The following is a 17,216-nucleotide window of genomic DNA, read 5'->3' on the forward strand; positions in this document are numbered from 1 at the left end:
TATCTTTTTCATTATTGTTATTATTGTTATCATTATTCACATAAAGTGTCACAAAGTAAAATGGCCACACAAATTCAATACATATCTCCATATAATGGGCAAAAACTCTTCCGCACCCTGTTCAAAGTGTAGTGCATGGACAATAAACAAGAAATTATTTTTAGTTTCTTTTTTGCTATTAAAAGTTAAGTAATCTCTGAAGAATTAACAAATTAAATGAATAAAAAATTCTACAATTCTAAATTGTGCAAACTTAAGCACCCTGTTAGGACATCAATGGGCTGTATTTTCAAACAAAAGTGCTATTATGGGTACTTTGTTATTGAAGTAACATTACAATGGGACTCGTCTGGTCTTCCTAATGGCAAATTCCTTGATAATATCATCAAATGATATTTCTCTTGAGATCTCTTGGTTGATGCTCATCAGACGTTCTTGACTCATTGTTGACCTTAAGTATGTCTTCAGCAGTTTTAATTTTGAAAAGCTTCTTTCAGCAGAAGCTACTGTCACAGGTAGTGCAACAGCAGAGGTAAGGAGTGCGTATTTCTACATCCCCAGCCGCATCAGAGGTGTTGTAAAAAAGGTTTTCAACCTTTCATGAGCCAGGGCGCACTTTTTTCAATGAAAAAATCTCAAGGCACATCACCAATAGAAAATGTTGACTGAAACTAAAACGCTGTTGCCAATATTTACAATATACAGTCATTCTATAATTTTCCACGGTACACTTGGTGATCTCTCACGGCACACTAGTGTTCCGCGGTGCTAGAGTTCAGCAGCACAGTGGTTGAAAACACTACACCACTGATGCACTTGGTATAACATCTCCATTCAATAACTCCATCTCTCCTTTTTCGTGGGGTTTTGGACGCCCTTGGCGCCCCTGGGCACACTTTGCCTGTATATATGGCTATATAAACATTAGTATTTGTGTATAATCTTTCCCCCTCTTTCCTCTCTCCTCCCCTTTATCTTCTCATGTATATTTTTATATTGCACAGCTGTAGAGTACCTGAACCTCTCAACAAGCATTTCAAGACATACAATGAATTATTCAATGTGTACAATTATTGTCACTGATATTTTGTGCACATTACAAATACACTTGAAACAAAAAAAACTTTAATGATAATTTTAAATCTGAGAAATGCCTAGGTGCTAATTTTGATATCTTTTATTTTGTGTATTTATCGGAAATATATTGAAAAAAGGAAAAAAAGAAAGATCACATTGATTGCAAACAGCAGAGCAGTCGCCAGGGGGCAGCAGAGGCGTAACTATTGTTTGCAACTCCGTCTTAAACAAGCGTCGAAGAAGAAAAGGAAGCCGAGAGCAACGTGAGAGCCATGCCGAAATCAAAGAGGGATAAAAAAGGTAGGAAAAACACTAAATAGATTTATGTCGTTGTTTTTGTAACTTGGGTTTGTCATGTAGCGTCGTATCAGTTATTATATCATCTGAATAACTTATCTAATTAAATATAAGCATTAAAAGAGGAATGTAGTTTCATAACCAGCTAACGAGCTAAAGCTAACATTCAGTCCCAGATCCATGATGAAGTGGAAATAATGTGGCTTCTTACTGCGCTTAGGATTCAGGTTTGGGGAACTTAGTGAAATAAACGCTTCTAGTGTTTACTGTATGTTTATTGTCAGTCCTGAGAATGAAGTCCAGCTGGAGAAATTAATTCTATGAAAAATAAATCAGTTAAGCAGTAACTGAGGGCTTTCTGTCTGTGCCAACAGTCTCTCTGACCAAAACAGTCAAGAAGGGATTGGAAAGGAAGCAGCACCTGATTGAGGAGGTCAGTATCTTTATTTTTTTTTTAAATTAATTATTATTAATAATCTCATCTCATTATCTGTAGCCGCTTTATCCTGTTCTACAGGGTCGCAGGCGAGCTGGAGCCTATCCCAGCTGACTACGGGCGAAAGGCGGGGTACACCCTGGACAAGTCGCCAGGTCATCACAGGGCTGACACATAGACACAGACAACCATTCACACTCACATTCACACCTACGCTCAATTTAGAGTCACCAGTTAACCTAACCTGCATGTCTTTGGACTGTGGGGGAAACCGGAGCACCCGGAAGAAACCCACGCGGACACGGGGAGAACATGCAAACTCCGCACAGAAAGGCCCTCGCCGGCCATGGGGCTCGAACCCGGACCTTCTTACTGTGAGGCGACAGCGCTAACCACTACACCACCGTGCCGCCCTGAACGAGCTGCTGTTACAAAAAATTAATCAACATCTTTTTGACTAATCACACTCCAGAACTCAGCAGCAGTGTGAGATGAATGAATGAATTTTAATCCGTGTCTCTGGATCTCCTGCTTCAGCTGCAGAAATGCGTCGACACGTACAGGTACGTGTTCATCTTCTCGGTGGAAAACATGAGGAACAGCAAACTGAAAGACGTCAGAACAGCGTGGAAACACAGCCGGTGAGCGAGAGAGAGCGGGAGAGAGAAAACATACCTACAGCATACTACTCAATCTGGCAACCCTGTCAGTGTTGTTCTGATCTTTTCTCTCATCATTAAAGGTTCTTTTTCGGCAAGAACAAGGTGATGATGGTTGCACTTGGGAAAGGACCGACAGATGAATACAAGGATAATTTGCACAAGGTACCTCATCATTTATTTTGGTAATTTAGCAGATTGGAATGGATTGCAGCAGATTTGAGTTTTGGATGGTTTGCGTCGTCTGTCGTAGGTGAGCAAGTTCCTCCGAGGGGAAGTGGGAGTCCTGTTTACCAACAAAACGAAAGAGGATGTACAAGAGTAAGTAAAAGAGTGGTGATTTATTTCTTCCTTTAATAAACAGAAAGAGGCTACACGCATGCTGAGTGTGATTGACAGGGCTCTCTCTGCATGTCCTGCCTGGATGCACAGATTGCACGATTGGTCAAACTCTCCAAGGGGCGGAGCCTCATAACCAGCTGCCAATCAGTAAATTAGGAATGAACATTACAGATGAAGCTGTAAAATACACTACGTTCAGACTGCAACCTGAAACGACCCATATCCGATTTGTTGTGAAATCCGATTTTTTTGTTAGGCCGTTCACATTACCAATTATATGAGACTTGTATGCGATCTCCAGTATGAACGGAAAACGACCCAAAAGTGTCCCGCATGCGCAAATTGACACGTAATAAGCACATCTACGTAATACGTAAACAAAAAAAAAGCGCACTCTTCAAGTTTGCAAGTAAGGCATGGAGATGAGGCGAGACCTGGCGATGTGGTTTTTGTGGCGGCGGAACTCGCACAATAATCTGATTAATGTGGGCAGCAGACTAATGAGACCGAAGGTGTCAAATTACTGGAAATTTCCAGAACAATCTTATAATCTTGTAATACAGGATGGTTTAAGTTATAAATCAGTTATAGAAACTGTTTTATTTAATCAGATTTAATCAGGCTAACAGATAAACATCCAGGTCCCTCCCAAATCCACCATTAGCTTGATCAATTCTATAAAAGTCTATTTAAATTCTGAAAACTGTACAAATGTTGTTGTTTCCCACCAAAGAGGCGGGATTAGCCAACGCAGAATAGTGACGTTTGTCTCTTGTTGATGACGTGTAGGTCGCATGAATGCGACCTGTCCGGTCAGACTGCAGTCGCATGTGAAAATAACGGATATGCATCGGAATTAGGACCACATATCCAAGCAGCCTGGGTCGCATGTGAAAAAAATCGGATCTGTGTCGTTCAGATTGTCAATGACAATCGGATACAGGTCGCATATGGGCAAAAAAATCGGATATGGGTCGTTTCAGGGTGCAGTCTGAACGTAGTCATAAAGTTCTGCTCTGTGGGATTATTTGAGTTTATTTCTGAAACCTGGAGTTTATCAGTCAGGCTCGTTAGCTCGCTGTTACTTGCCACTTAAAATGGGCGACATGACGCCAACCTAACAATGACCTGATTTTAGAAAAGTCTCTCGATGCTTGTACTTATGAGAAGAGACCAGAAATTAAACTAGAGGGTGATGTTTTAAGTCAAAAGTCAGATTTTTTTTTTAAAATCCTGTCGTGGTACAGTAACATCAATGATCTGTTTATTATCCAACATTTCTATTGGATTAAGGTCGGGACTTGGCCTTTCAAAAACATGAATTTTATTCTTCTTTAGTCATTCTTTGTTAAACGACAACCCTAAGTGCACAAATCCACTCTGAGTGCCGTCACGTACCTCACACTGATCCTCATTGTTGATGTCTTTTAATCAGGTATTTCAACAGCTTCAAAGAGCTGGATTATGCTCGAGCAGGGAATGTGGCACAGATGGCGGTGACACTTGACGAGGGGCCGCTGGAACAGTTCTCCCACTCCATGGAGCCTCAGCTAAGACAGTTAGGACTGCCCACAGCGCTTAAAAAAGGTAACGACGCCCAGATACCAGCTTACGAACCTCACTGATCAGACTCGTCTTTAAAAATACATCACTGAAGGTTTACGCTGATCACGGCACACATCAGTGCTGATGTTTTAGGGTGAGGAAGGACCACAGTGACTCTCAGTGACTGGTTTACGAACTGGTGGGGAGGGAATGAATTCTTCTGATTCATTAATAAAAGAAATTCTAATCGTTGAAAACTGACTGTAATGTAAGAGGAATTAGACACTTCAGGTCATGTGGTTATTGGAAAATAATCAGTGATGGGGTTGTAACAGTAACTCCGCTTCATCACACCATTCCAGTGCTGATTATTTTCCTAGAATAGCACCACCCAGTGTTATTTCTTACTGATAGGACAGTGTTAGTAGAGCAGCTTCTCTTGAGCAATAAATCCCTCTAATAAACAGATGTGAGATGTTGTTCTTTCTTTATGAAATCTTTCTGCAGGAGTCGTTACGTTATTAAAGGACTATGAAGTGTGTAAAGAAGGAGACACGCTCACTCCTGAACAAGCCCGTATTCTGGTGAGTCGGCTTTTTACACCATGTGTAATTTCACTGAGGGAGAAAGTGGAAACGTGTGCACGGCCGTGAAGCTGCAATACGCTGCGTTCAGGAACAATTCGGTTTAAACCGCTACCAAATATAACGTAGATCATGTGAGCGAGAATCATCTTACATATGTAAGATAAATGTATCACTTGGTGAAGCTCTGAGTAATGCTGTTGTATTTAACAATTCACTGAAGTCGGTGTAATTATTTTTAAATAATATTGGCTGGCTTTTTTTGTGTGTGGTTTATCAGATATATTCCATTCAGCTAGCATGATATTGAATGTGGGCTGCACGGTGGTGTAGTGGTTAACGCTGTCGCCTCACAGCAAGAAGGTCCTGGGTTCGAGCCCCGTGGCTGGCGAGGGCCTTTCTGTGCGGAGTTTGCATGTTCTCCCCGTGTCCGCGTGGGTTTCCTCCGGGTGCTCCGGTTTCCCCCACAGTCCAAAGACATGCAGGTTAGGTTAACTGGTGACTCTAAATTGAGCGTAGGTGTGAATGTGGGTGTGAATGGTTGTGTGTCTATGTGTCAGCCCTGTGATGACCTGGCGACTTGTCCAGGGTGAACCCCGCCTTTCGCCCGTAGTCAGCTGGGATAGGCTCCAGCTCGCCTGCGACCCTGTAGAACAGGATAAAGCGGCTACAGATAATGAGATGAGATATTGAATGAGTCGAAGACAAGCAGCTGAATGGAATATATCTGATGGACCACAAAAAAAAAAAAAAGCCAGCCAATTATACATACACGTTCCTTTCAGGTGTTCAGCGCGTCTTTCTCTTTCAAACTCTTCCGTATTTAACGACGCAAACCTGGCAGCCATGTTTGTTTACAAATTGCCAGTCACTCACTAGTGTGGAAGTCTTATGTTTCCGACGTGTGACGTCATGTCGTCTTGACAACCATGCAATATGGTAAACCATATTCAACACTCGTTCTCCATTGGGTAGAGTGACGTAATACACGTAGAAGAAGCGATATGCTAAAATACTGCATGCTATCAAATGCTAGAAGGGAATAGAACACGTTTTTATTCCATCAAAAAAGTGTCCTGTATGGATAAGTCATCAATATTCACAGAACCTGAGGTGGATAATTGTTTTAGTATAAATACACAGGTGATCATAAAACAATTTCAGTCTTTAAAAGTGGGATGTAAATGTAATAAGTTTGCAGCGCAGACTGGTCACTGATCTACGCCGAGTCACATAAAATACTTTTGTTTTGAAATCGATAAAATAAATCACAATCCCACCTTCCCTTTGAATAGTTTTAGACCAAACTTGTAATTCTTTCTCACTTACAGTGATGAAGCGATCGGCCGCCATTTTGCCGAGTCGCTCGAGGTGATTATCGAGAAATAGTCCGAATCTCTCGACCAATCAGCAAGCACGATTTTCTATGATCACCTGCATAATTAGACTAATTTTGTTTATTACCTGGTAACATTGACATGCAAACTTTTCTTTCAAATGCATCAATAACTGAAGCAGGTGGCGGTGCGGTTTAGAGAAGCAGACTGTGGAACTGAGATTTATTTTTAGACTGAAGATAAAAACAAGTTACTTTTTTTTCCCCTATAAAACAAACAGCTGAAGGTTTTGGTGTGAGAATTTTAAGCTGATTAAACTCGGCCGTTTGCGCGCTGGTGACCTCGTGAACTTTATGCTTTAATCGTATTTCATCATGAATTCCTTTCAGAAACTGTTCGGGATCGAGATGGCTGAATTCAAAGTGACTGTAAAGTGCATGTGGAACTCAGAGACTGGAGATTTCACACTGCTAGCGGAAGGTGATGAAGAGGCTGAGCAGGAAAAAGATGACGACGACGACGATGAGGACAGTTCGTGAAAAGAAATGATGGACAATAGACTTTTCACATGGACGTGTTTTAGCTTGCAAAATCAGGATACATATTTGTGCAAATTTTTATTCAGCGTGTTATGTAATTCCTGACCCAAATGTTTTATACGACTGATCCATACAGTTGTTCGAGCCTTTCAACGTCCCAAATAATATACTACATGACAAGATGACTTACTTACTTTAGGTGTGCTGAGATGGGATTACATGTTTAATCTTTATATTTAAAAAATAAAAAAACCCTAATTGTTTACCAGTGACATCAAAAATAAGTGCTAAATTACAAAAAATTCCAAATTCAGCTTGAATTATTAAACATGAATAGAATCAAAGGCATTTCTGGTCAAGTCCCTGTAGATTATAACTCCCTTTTTATAGAATATAGCTCAGGGGTTAATAAGGTTATAGTAGATGGTCCTCGTTTACAGGTGTAACTCGAGGTGTCTGCAGTTTCCCCTCAGGTCCGTCACATCTCTAGCGGAAGTAGTTAGGACATTCGTGAGTCACTAAATCCCAGCCACGGTTAAAAGCGTCCACCACTTCCTGCTTTAGAGGACCTTCTTCAGTTGCTGCTAAATTCACCAGGAGCTGCTCCATGGTGGACATCCCGATGATCACGGCATCTCCATGTTCACCCTGAGACACACACCGGCATAATTACGGAAAATATAACAACTCGGCTCATGCAGTTGAGGTGATTTGGCCCATTTTCTCCCAGATACGTTATTTACACACAATGCAAGTTGCTGCAGACTTTACAATTTTAGCAAATCATGTTAGAACAGGATGTGTTTCAAAATGTACACAAGTTATTTGCTAAAACAATGAATTCTGCAGTTAAAGACTTCATGAAGGATAATTGATGCCATTCTTCCGTAGTGCCAGTGTTAGGATCACAGAGTGCTGATCCAGGCTCAGTCCTACAGGTTCAACTGCATACAGATAATATATAAATTTAGGCACTGGCTAAAAGCGGAGCTCCCATCTGTTTCTGGGTTATAGAATTTTCTTAGATCATAGCCAGCCTCTTGTTTTATTTCTTTGCCGGCTATAACGCTGGCCACTAGACGGTGTCTAGGACTGGTAATTACTAACACACTGGCATGGTTAGCATTGGTTAGCACTGTTGCCTCAAAGCAAGAAGGTCCTGGGTTCGTCCTGGATGGATGGTATGGTGGAGGCATGCACAGGACCGAAACCATCAGAACACAACTCGATGAGTTTCTTTGTATCCACGCTATGCCTATGGGGCTACGCTAAAACTGAGTGCAAAAGTTTGTATCCCCTTAGGACATCATAAAAACAGAAACTGCAATCTCTATGCAGCTACGCAAGTGGTCGTCGTGTATGTTAATAAAAAAAAAAAAAAACACCTTTGCTTCGGTCTTATATTTTGAATAGTTACAGAATTCACCCATATTAAATTTTTAACTTGGAATTTTTTTTTTGGGTAGATAAATTATTAAAGGTCCCTTGTCATCCTCCACATTCAAAAACCATCAGCTAGAATGCAAATCTTCTCACTCCATGCACACACGTAGAGACTCCGAGATCATTATCCATGGAATGTTCTACACTCGGTTCAGGAGCTCGTACCTTGAGCTGAGAGTGATGATACATCCAGCGTATAGCGGCTGAAGTTAAGCTCGGCTTCTCAGCACCATACGCCGTGTCGAGGCCCTTCAGGACGCCTTCTATAGCGTCGAAATTGCTCCTTTTCCAATACCTAAAAGATTCAGATTAAGAGAATGGGGGGGAAAATAAACAACTAATCAAACACCTAATCTGTTTATGGTTTAGTGCAGAAATAAAAACCAAACTGAACTGGATTTATTGATCAATTACAGCAAAAAGGTAAAGTGGTCTTGTAAAACCACAAAAACAAACAAGAATGACAGTTAAATGGAGTTCGCCCACAAAACTAACAGCTTAACAATATTGTGTCACAAGCTAAATATGAGGGGTGTAACAATTGGACAATTAAATATAAAATCTACTGTGATCAATTAGAATGGATTCGAAATGAATTAAAAAGAGACCAGTGTATTTTAAAATAATCATCTCATATTGAAAAACTGATAAGTAATTTAAAAGGCTAGCAAGGTGATTTGCCCTGAACTCTGATACTTAACCATTCCTTCTCTACGTTCTCATCATTCTCGAATTAACAGCAGGCCGACTCCAGACCCTGAACAAAGTTGGGGACACATCGATTTGGAGGCGACTAAATCAAATCATACAATAGATAATACAACCCCGATTCCAAAAAAGTTGGAACAAAGTACAAATTGTAAATAAAAACGGAATGCAATGATGTGGAAGTTTCAAAATTCCATATTTTATTCAGAATAGAACATAGATGACATATCAAATGTTTAAACTGAGAAAATGTATCATTTAAAGAGAAAAATTAGGTGATTTTAAATTTCATGACAACAACACATCTCAAAAAAGTTGGGACAAGGCCATGTTTCCCACTGTGAGACAGCCCCTTTTCTCTTTACAACAGTCTGTAAACGTCTGGGGACTGAGGAGACAAGTTGCTCAAGTTTAGGGATAGGAATGTTAACCCATTCTTGTCTAATGTAGGATTCTAGTTGCTCAACTGTCTTAGGTCTTTTTTGTCGTATCTTCCGTTTTATGATGCGCCAAATGTTTTCTATGGGTGAAAGATCTGGACTGCAGGCTGGCCAGTTCAGTACCCGGACCCTTCTTCTACACAGCCATGATGCTGTAATTGATGCAGTATGTGGTTTGGCATTGTCATGGTGGAAAATGCAAGGTCTTCCCTGAAAGAGACGTCGTCTGGATGGGAGCATATGTTGCTCTAGAACCTGGATATACCTTTCAGCATTGATGGTGTCTTTCCAGATGTGTAAGCTGCCCATGCCACACGCACTAATGCAACCCCATACCATCAGAGATGCAGGCTTCTGAACTGAGCGCTGATGACAACTCGGGTCGTCCTTCTCCTCTTTAGTCCGAATGGCACGGCGTCCCTCATTTCCATAAAGAACTTCACATTTTGATTCGTCTGACCACAGAACAGTTTTCCACTTTGCCACAGTCCATTTTAAATGAGCCTTGGCCCAGAGAAGACGTCTGCGCTTCTGGATCAGGTTTAGATACGGCTTCTTCTTTGAACTATAGAGTTTTAGCTGGCAACGGCGGATGGCACGGTGAATTGTGTTCACAGATAATGTTCTCTGGAAATATTCCTGAGCCCATTTTGTGATTTCCAATACAGAAGCATGCCTGTATGTGATGCAGTGCCGTCTAAGGGCCCGAAGATCACGGGCACCCAGTATGGTTTTCCGGCCTTGACCCTTACGCACAGAGATTCTTCCAGATTCTCTGAATCTTTTGATGATATTATGCACTGTAGATGATGATATGTTCAAACTCTGCAATTTTACACTGTCGAACTCCTTTCTGATATTGCTCCACTATTTGTCGGCGCAGAATTAGGGGGATTGGTGATCCTCTTCCCATCTTTACTTCTGAGAGCTGCTGCCACTCCAAGATGCTCTTTTTATACCCAGTCATGTTAATGACCTATTGCCAATTGACCTAATGAGTTGCAATTTGGTCCTCCAGCTGTTCCTTTTTTGTACCTTTAACTTTTCCAGCCTCTTATTGCCCCTGTCCCAACTTTTTTGAGATGTGTTGCTGTCATGAAATTTCAAATGAGCCAATATTTGGCATGAAATTTCAAAATGTCTCACTTTCGACATTTGATATGTTGTCTGTTCTATTGTGAATACAATATCAGTTTTTGAGATTTGTAAATTATTGCATTCCGTTTTTATTTACAATTTGTACTTTGTCCCAACTTTTTTGGAATCGGGGTTGTATTAAATTGCTGCGTTATGAGTTGATATTGAAACTGCACTGTACTCTGTAGAAGTCTGAGGTTTACACCCCAAATAAATAAACCATTCCCAAGATTATACACAAATGTACCGCTTTACTACAGCAACAAATACGTTAAACTAATAACTGCGTTACTGTTCACCAGTGGCATCGTCTTCACTCGCTAATTTATCAGACATTTACCCGGTTCTGGTACCACATCGTCCACCAATCTCTGCTTTAAAGACAGGTCATAAAGTCTGAGTTTTTATATGAATTTATTCATGTGGTGCCAAAAAACAAAAAAAAAAGCCCCTGACCAAAACACCAGGGAATCTCTGATTGCCGTTAATCTATAGATGTGAACATAAAGCAGATGATTTGATTTTTTTTGCCTTTATCCTGGTTCAAGCATCCCTCGAACCCTGAGTCCAAACTATTAAACACTGCATTTCAGATACTGGGGCGGCACGGTGGTGTAGTGGTTAGCGCTGTCGCCTCACAGCAAGAAGGTCCTGGGTTCGAGCCCCGTGGCCGGCGAGGGCCTTTCTGTGTGGAGTTTGCATGTTCTCCCCGTGTCCGCGTGGGTTTCCTCCGGGTGCTCCGGTTTCCCCCACAGTCCAAAGACATGCAGGTTAGGTTAACTGGTGACTTTAAATTGACCGTAGGTGTGAATGTGGGTGTGAATGGTTGTCTGTGTCTATGTGTCAGCCCTGTGATGACCTGGCGACTTGTCCAGGGTGAACCCCGCCTTTCGCCCGTAGTCAGCTGGGATAGGATCCAGCTCGCCTGCGACCCTGTAGAACAGGATAAAGCGGCTACAGATAATGAGATGAGATTTAAGATACTCAGTACAACTCAGAGTTAAGGACTTCTAGAAGAAATAAATTCCACAAAATGTCAGAAATAAGAAATAGGAACAGGTCTGATGGTTTACCTGTCTCTGTAAACAGCAGCCCATGTATTTCCAAAGAAGCGTCCTGAAGGCTCAGCACCATCTTTATCCTCGTACTGGTATTTTCCCGTAAGCAGGCCTCCTGATTAAAGATTCCAGGGTATTTAAGTCACAGTGTCTCATTTCAAAAGACTTTACTCCAACAGGAAATACATTTTCACATGTATAACGTTTACAGTCAATTGTACAATTATGCTAGTAGTGTCTAGAAACAACGCTGCTCGTCACAGTGAGAACAGTGAAGCATGGTGGTGGTAGCATCACGTGGGATTACTTTTTATATCGGGGGGGCACACATATGACTTGTCACTTGCTAGTGTAAACAAACGCAGGGTAAAAGATGATCCAAAAACACATCGTTATGCCAACGTACCTGCCAGGAGATTGTATGCATAGAAACGCATACCGAAGTGTCGCAGACATGGCAGCAGTTCCGTCTCCACTTGTCGCGTGATAGCGTTGTACATGCCCTTTAATGAAGACGCACAATCAAAACTCGCTTTAAGCTCTATGAAAAGGAACACGCGTGAGTAATAAATCAGAGAACAATGCAAGCACTTCGATTCACCTGGTAGACGGTGGGAAGGACCCAGCTGTTGTGTTTGCAGATGGAGTGGATTTCAGCTACTTCCCACGAGGTGTAGTTGGATAAGCCGAACTCTTTAAACTTTCCCTAGCAATAGAGAAGGTCAAAAGTTTGATCAGTGCGCTGTAGGTGGTGGGTGTGGCCTACACCAAAAAGGTTTTATTAAATGGACCCTACCCTAACGCCATTGGAAACAGTGTGTGTGTGTGTGGGGGGGGGGGGGGGGGGGGGGGGGAGGGGAGTGAATTCTGGCTCTAAGAGTTCCTCAAACTCAGCTACATCATGCCAGTTCAGACCTCCAGATGGGACTTGTTTAAAAACTAGCACATTAGCAAAATAATAATTTATTATTATTATTATTACTACCACGGTGTCCAATACACTCCCATGTTAATAAATATAAACTGGCAGCTCCTACAGCTTTTTTAGTAGGTCCTGTGGGTGATTTATTACTTGGTGGTGACATTTGCTCGGCATATTAGAGCAGAACGTTTTCCTGGAGCCTGGATGTAGAAGTTCGCAGTCATGCTGCACTGCTCTACCTCTTTGTACAGCTCATTGCAGGTTCTCAGCGTGTCCAGGATAGGGTTCTCATGGTCTGGAGCATGTAAGTAGAAAATGTCGATGCTTTGAGCGCGCAGCCTCTTCAGCGACGTCTCCAGTTGAGAGCGCACGCTCTCCGGCTTCAGCGTCTTACCATCCCAGGGGTTCGCTTTGGTGGAAATTCGAACTAAAACAAAGCATGAAAATTCAGCCTGTTTCAATCGGACAGATTTTAATTACATTAATCACACAATGACCACGATTCTCAAAAACTCAGTCCAGAAACCCAAGACGGACATCTAATCGGTCAGTAATTTTATTTTTAAATGATGGTGGAGATCACTTAACTAGAGCAGCAATGATTATTCAGTACACTTTTATGAGTTTGATAATAATGATGGTGTATAAGTGCCCAACAGAGCCGCAGGGTGGTAAAGTGTTCCTGGGATATACACCAGATCCCCCGTGACTCTGACCAGGACAAAGTGCTGATGAAAAGTGATGCAATTTTACTGCGATCACGTGACATTTTCACTGCACACAGGCCAACTGTGTTCAACAAATTATATCATCACTTCTGTAAAATATAAGGATGTGAGGAAGCCAGATTTAAAAAAACAAAACAAAAAAAACCCCAACCCCGTCTGGCCGAGTGAAGCACCACTCAGTGCTGTGTGCAAGAAAACAGCAAGTCTTTCCGGAGAGATAAATTAATTACAGTCAAAGTTAACTGTTCATCCAGAGGTACTGATTATAAAGGACAACCTGAGCTCATAAGACTTCTGGAACAGTGAAAAAGGAGACAGTGATTACAAGATGGGGAACTAAACCGTTTACACAGTCACCTGTGCTGGGAGTGGTGTATAACATCACAATTCATTCGGTCATGCAAAAAAAAAAAAAAGATTTTAAGTTTGGGACGACCCCCATGTGTGGGTGAATGCAGGAGGAGGACTTCATGTTCCTCCACCATGTCCCACAACAAGATATTCAGCAAAACACAAACGAGATTCTACACTCGTGAAAAACTGCTTCTTTCATGGAAAACTTTGTGGTTCAAAGATAAACCTTAAAGACTTGTGATATGTCAAATCACGCAAATAACATATCAGTGGTGGGTTTCCCAAGAGCATCTTAACGAGGAGAGAGTGAGTGAGCGAGAGCATTCGTTGTACTGCTGGCTCTTCCATTTAACGACAATCTTTGTGCTGCGATGCTTTTGGGAAACTCAGGCCAGTTGTTATTCGTGTACTTGATATACGACCAACACTGGCGGCACGGTGCTGTAGTGGTTACAGCTGTCGCCTCACAGCAAGAAGGTTCTGGGGTTTGAGCCCCGTGGCCGGCGAGGGCCTTTCTGTGTGGAGTTTGCATGTTCTCCCCGTGTCCGCGTGGGTTTCCTCCGGGTGCTCCGGTTTCCCCCACAGTCCAAAGACATGCGGTTAGGTTAATGTGGGATGGCCTCGGGCCGAGGTGCCATTGAGGCAGGCACAGAACTCCCAACTGCTCCCTGTGCGCTGTTAGCATGGCTGCCCTCTGCTCTGTGTGTTCACTGCTTCAGATGGGTTAAATGCAGAGAGGAATTTCACAAGTGTGTGATGAATAAAATTGTGCTTTATTCATCAAAAAATGAAAATTTTTTGATGAATAAAGCACAACTTTATTCATAAAGTTATTCACAACTTTATTAAGTTATATTCAAAAATTATGGACTGGAAACCAGTGAAATGGCATCATTGCCACGTATTAAGGAAACACAACCTTTTCACTTTTGAAAATTTTATTAATTTTAGTACTCTTAGATTCCTTTTTAAATGTCTAAATAACATGTCTACACTGTTTTCTGAAGTGGCCATCAGGTGTCGGAGCTCTCCTAGAGCGGTCACACGAGCTTCCGCCTATGGTGACTGTCTAGTCCCAAGATGTAAGACTTCTTTCTGCCAGTCTGCTCTCTCTGTAACGGGGGCTAAACTTTGGAACTCTCTACCCACTGAGCTCAAACTAGAAACCAATATAAAATGTTTTAAACAAAGGACTTAAACAATGGTTAAAATCTACACAACAGTGTTCACATTAATGCTCTTAACAGATTAATTGCTTGATCATATTGCCTTTGTTTTGTAGCGTCTATATGAACCAAATATTGAAAAATGCTTGCATTTTCTTTTTTTTTCTTGATTGTTTTTCCCTTTTCCTATTCTTTATATTTCATTTGTTCTGTCTTTTCAAAGCCTCCTGTGGACTGGTGTTGCGAATTAGCACTTGTGCTAAAACACTCAAACAATGCATCTGGTTTGTCCAATGTAATTGCTATGTCCACATCAAACAAACATTTAAATAAATAAAACATCAAAATTCTCTCTTTTCTTGAAGGATGTGTTGTAGGAAAGTAAATGCAAAAGACTACCGATTGATCATCTGCATCTAAAAGGATAAACACTAAATGTTTAGATGTTACACCTGAACCTCTGCCATGTTTTAGTCCTTTAACTCACTTGTGTATATCCTCGGATATTTATGCTGCGTTCATGTGCTATGGGAAGATGATATTTTCCAGTTGGGAAGTGGTATTTACCAGTGTGTTGTGTTCACATGCTTTTGTTGTTGTTGACAAATTAAAGATGGTGGACCAGATTCAGAATCAGGCCTGTTATTTGGCTAAAACAATTATAGATTGCCTTGTTCATCAGCTGCAGCAGGAATATGAGTTATCAAAAGTCAAAAGGTAAATAATGCTGAATATTTCCTGATCATGACAAGTAGAGATTTTCTTAACACATTGAATGCCACGCAGTTTTTGGAAATTTGGCTGTAGCCACAATGAGAGTAGCCAGTATCTAGATCATTGTTGGCGTTCTTTGGACAGCCACAGAATATTTTGTATTAGGCTATAATATACATATTATTATAATAATATAATATACATAACATGACTCGTTTAAAAGGTGAGAGTCAGCTTTCCGTAGGTGAAAACCACTCCTTTCTTGGTTCATAAGCTAGTCTTGTACCGCTCGCCGCCATGTTGAAAAGGTTAAAGTTCATCTCATCTCGGCAACTCGTGTATCAAAATTTTCTACGAGTTGCCCAGTGGAAAATACCACAAGAGGGGGCGTTCATGTGTGCTTTCCATGTCGGCGTTTGGTATTTACCATAATTCCCATAGCACATGAACGCACCATAACCTCATGCTACATGCTTACAACCGACCCCAGTCTCCCCTATCCGACAGTGTGTGTGTTCCTGTATGAATGTGTGCTTTAGAGTCTCATCTCATTATCTCTAGCCGCTTTATCCTGTTCTACAGGGTCGCAGGCGAGCTGGATCCTATCCCAGCTGACTACGGGCGAAAGGCGGGGTTCACCCTGGACAAGTCGCCAGGTCATCACAGGGCTGACACATAGACACAGACAAACATTCACACTCACATTCACACCTACGCTCAATTTAGAGTCACCAGTTAACCTAACCTGCATGTCTTTGGACTGTGGGGGAAACCGGAGCACCCGGAGGAAACCCACGCGGACACGGGGAGAACATGCAAACTCCACACAGAAAGGCCCTCGCCGGCCCCGGGGCTCGAACCCGGACCTTCTTGCTGTGAGGCGACAGCGCTAACCACTACACCACCTGCTTTAGTCATGTCAGTAATATCGAGGCCATTTCAACACCATGCTGAAAGAGCTTTTTACTAAACTATGTTTTAATGCTACTTTTAATATTGCAAAACATTTAGAAATTATAATGATAAACTTTAAAAGCAGTGGATAGGTTTTTATAATGATTATTTTACTTTAGGCTTCACTGAAGCGTTATTTATTTATTTATTTGCTTCCTGTGCTGAAAGCGCTGCTCTGCTGCCCCCTACCTGCCGGAGGAAGCTGCATCGCCCCGATCAGAGTCTCCGCCTCCCCGTCTGTGTACATGAACGCGCTGTCCAGCTCGCTGTGCCCGCGCTCCAAAAACACCCTCACCATCTTCGCGCTCGTGTCCGCGTCCGCGCGCCCCCCGAACGCCGTGGAGCCCAGAACCGTGGCTGGGATTCTGCGTGGGCTTTGACCCAATGACATGCTGACAAACTGCTCTGAACAATAAAGTTTGAGTGTCGAACCGAGCCCCTTTTCTTCGTCTTCTGTCGATTTATTGGCGGTTAGCAATCGATGTGTATTACCGCCATCTACCGGGCTGAGGTGTGATCTCAAGGGATATTAAATTGCAGACTGATTATTAAAATAAATAAATTCTGTTTGCTAGTTGAGTGTCCTTTAAATCCTGTGTTAGAGCTGTTACTCCTGATTGTGTGAATGGCTGACTTAAGTTGTCTATAGTTACAGGTTTCCTCAATGCCCTCCCCATCTTCTCTCTTTCACTGGAATACTGTGTACAGTGTATAAGAACATGCTCAACCGTTTCTACTTCTCCACAGTGTGCACAGGCCCCAGACTGATGTTTCCC

At 41.9% G+C, this 17,216-nt stretch overlaps 2 protein-coding genes across 2 annotated transcripts; one reads left to right on the top strand and one right to left on the bottom strand.

Annotated features, from left to right (window-relative positions):
* The first annotated feature begins 1,313 nt into the window (after positions 1–1,313).
* mrto4 (MRT4 homolog, ribosome maturation factor) lies at positions 1,314–7,160 on the top strand. The gene is made up of 8 exons (XM_060910451.1): positions 1,314–1,377; positions 1,749–1,807; positions 2,348–2,451; positions 2,553–2,634; positions 2,723–2,790; positions 4,247–4,398; positions 4,864–4,940; positions 6,667–7,160. Exons 1-8 carry the CDS (start codon positions 1,350–1,352, stop codon positions 6,814–6,816), a joined length of 720 nt encoding a protein of 239 aa, XP_060766434.1. The 5' UTR covers positions 1,314–1,349; the 3' UTR covers positions 6,817–7,160.
* LOC132874342 (aflatoxin B1 aldehyde reductase member 2-like) lies at positions 6,882–16,930 on the bottom strand. The gene is made up of 7 exons (XM_060910450.1): positions 16,630–16,930; positions 12,764–12,951; positions 12,204–12,308; positions 12,009–12,105; positions 11,618–11,717; positions 8,425–8,554; positions 6,882–7,464 (listed from the first exon to the last, which is right to left on the bottom strand). The coding sequence occupies exons 1-7, from the start codon at positions 16,829–16,831 to the stop codon at positions 7,303–7,305; spliced, it is 984 nt and encodes a 327-aa protein (XP_060766433.1). The 5' UTR covers positions 16,832–16,930; the 3' UTR covers positions 6,882–7,302.
* Positions 16,931–17,216: the final 286 nt, after the last annotated feature.

This window comes from Neoarius graeffei, chromosome 26, assembly GCF_027579695.1.
Source record: "Neoarius graeffei isolate fNeoGra1 chromosome 26, fNeoGra1.pri, whole genome shotgun sequence".
NCBI classification, from domain to species: Eukaryota; Metazoa; Chordata; class Actinopteri; order Siluriformes; family Ariidae; genus Neoarius; species Neoarius graeffei.

Excerpts from the sequence above, each read along its gene's own strand:
- mrto4 (XM_060910451.1), top strand. The coding sequence starts at position 1,350 with ATGCCGAAATCAAAGAGGGATAAAAAAG. Across the intron at positions 4,399-4,863 it reads GCCCACAGCGCTTAAAAAAG|GAGTCGTTACGTTATTAAAG; the intron begins GTAACGACGCCC and ends ATCTTTCTGCAG. Across the intron at positions 4,941-6,666 it reads CTGAACAAGCCCGTATTCTG|AAACTGTTCGGGATCGAGAT; the intron begins GTGAGTCGGCTT and ends AATTCCTTTCAG.
- LOC132874342 (XM_060910450.1), bottom strand. The coding sequence starts at position 16,831 with ATGTCATTGGGTCAAAGCCCACGCAGAATCCCAGCCACGGTTCTGGGC. Across the intron at positions 12,106-12,203 it reads TCCTTCCCACCGTCTACCAG|GGCATGTACAACGCTATCAC; the intron begins GTGAATCGAAGT and ends TCTTCATTAAAG. Across the intron at positions 7,465-8,424 it reads ATCATCACTCTCAGCTCAAG|GGTGAACATGGAGATGCCGT; the intron begins GTACGAGCTCCT and ends TGTGTGTCTCAG.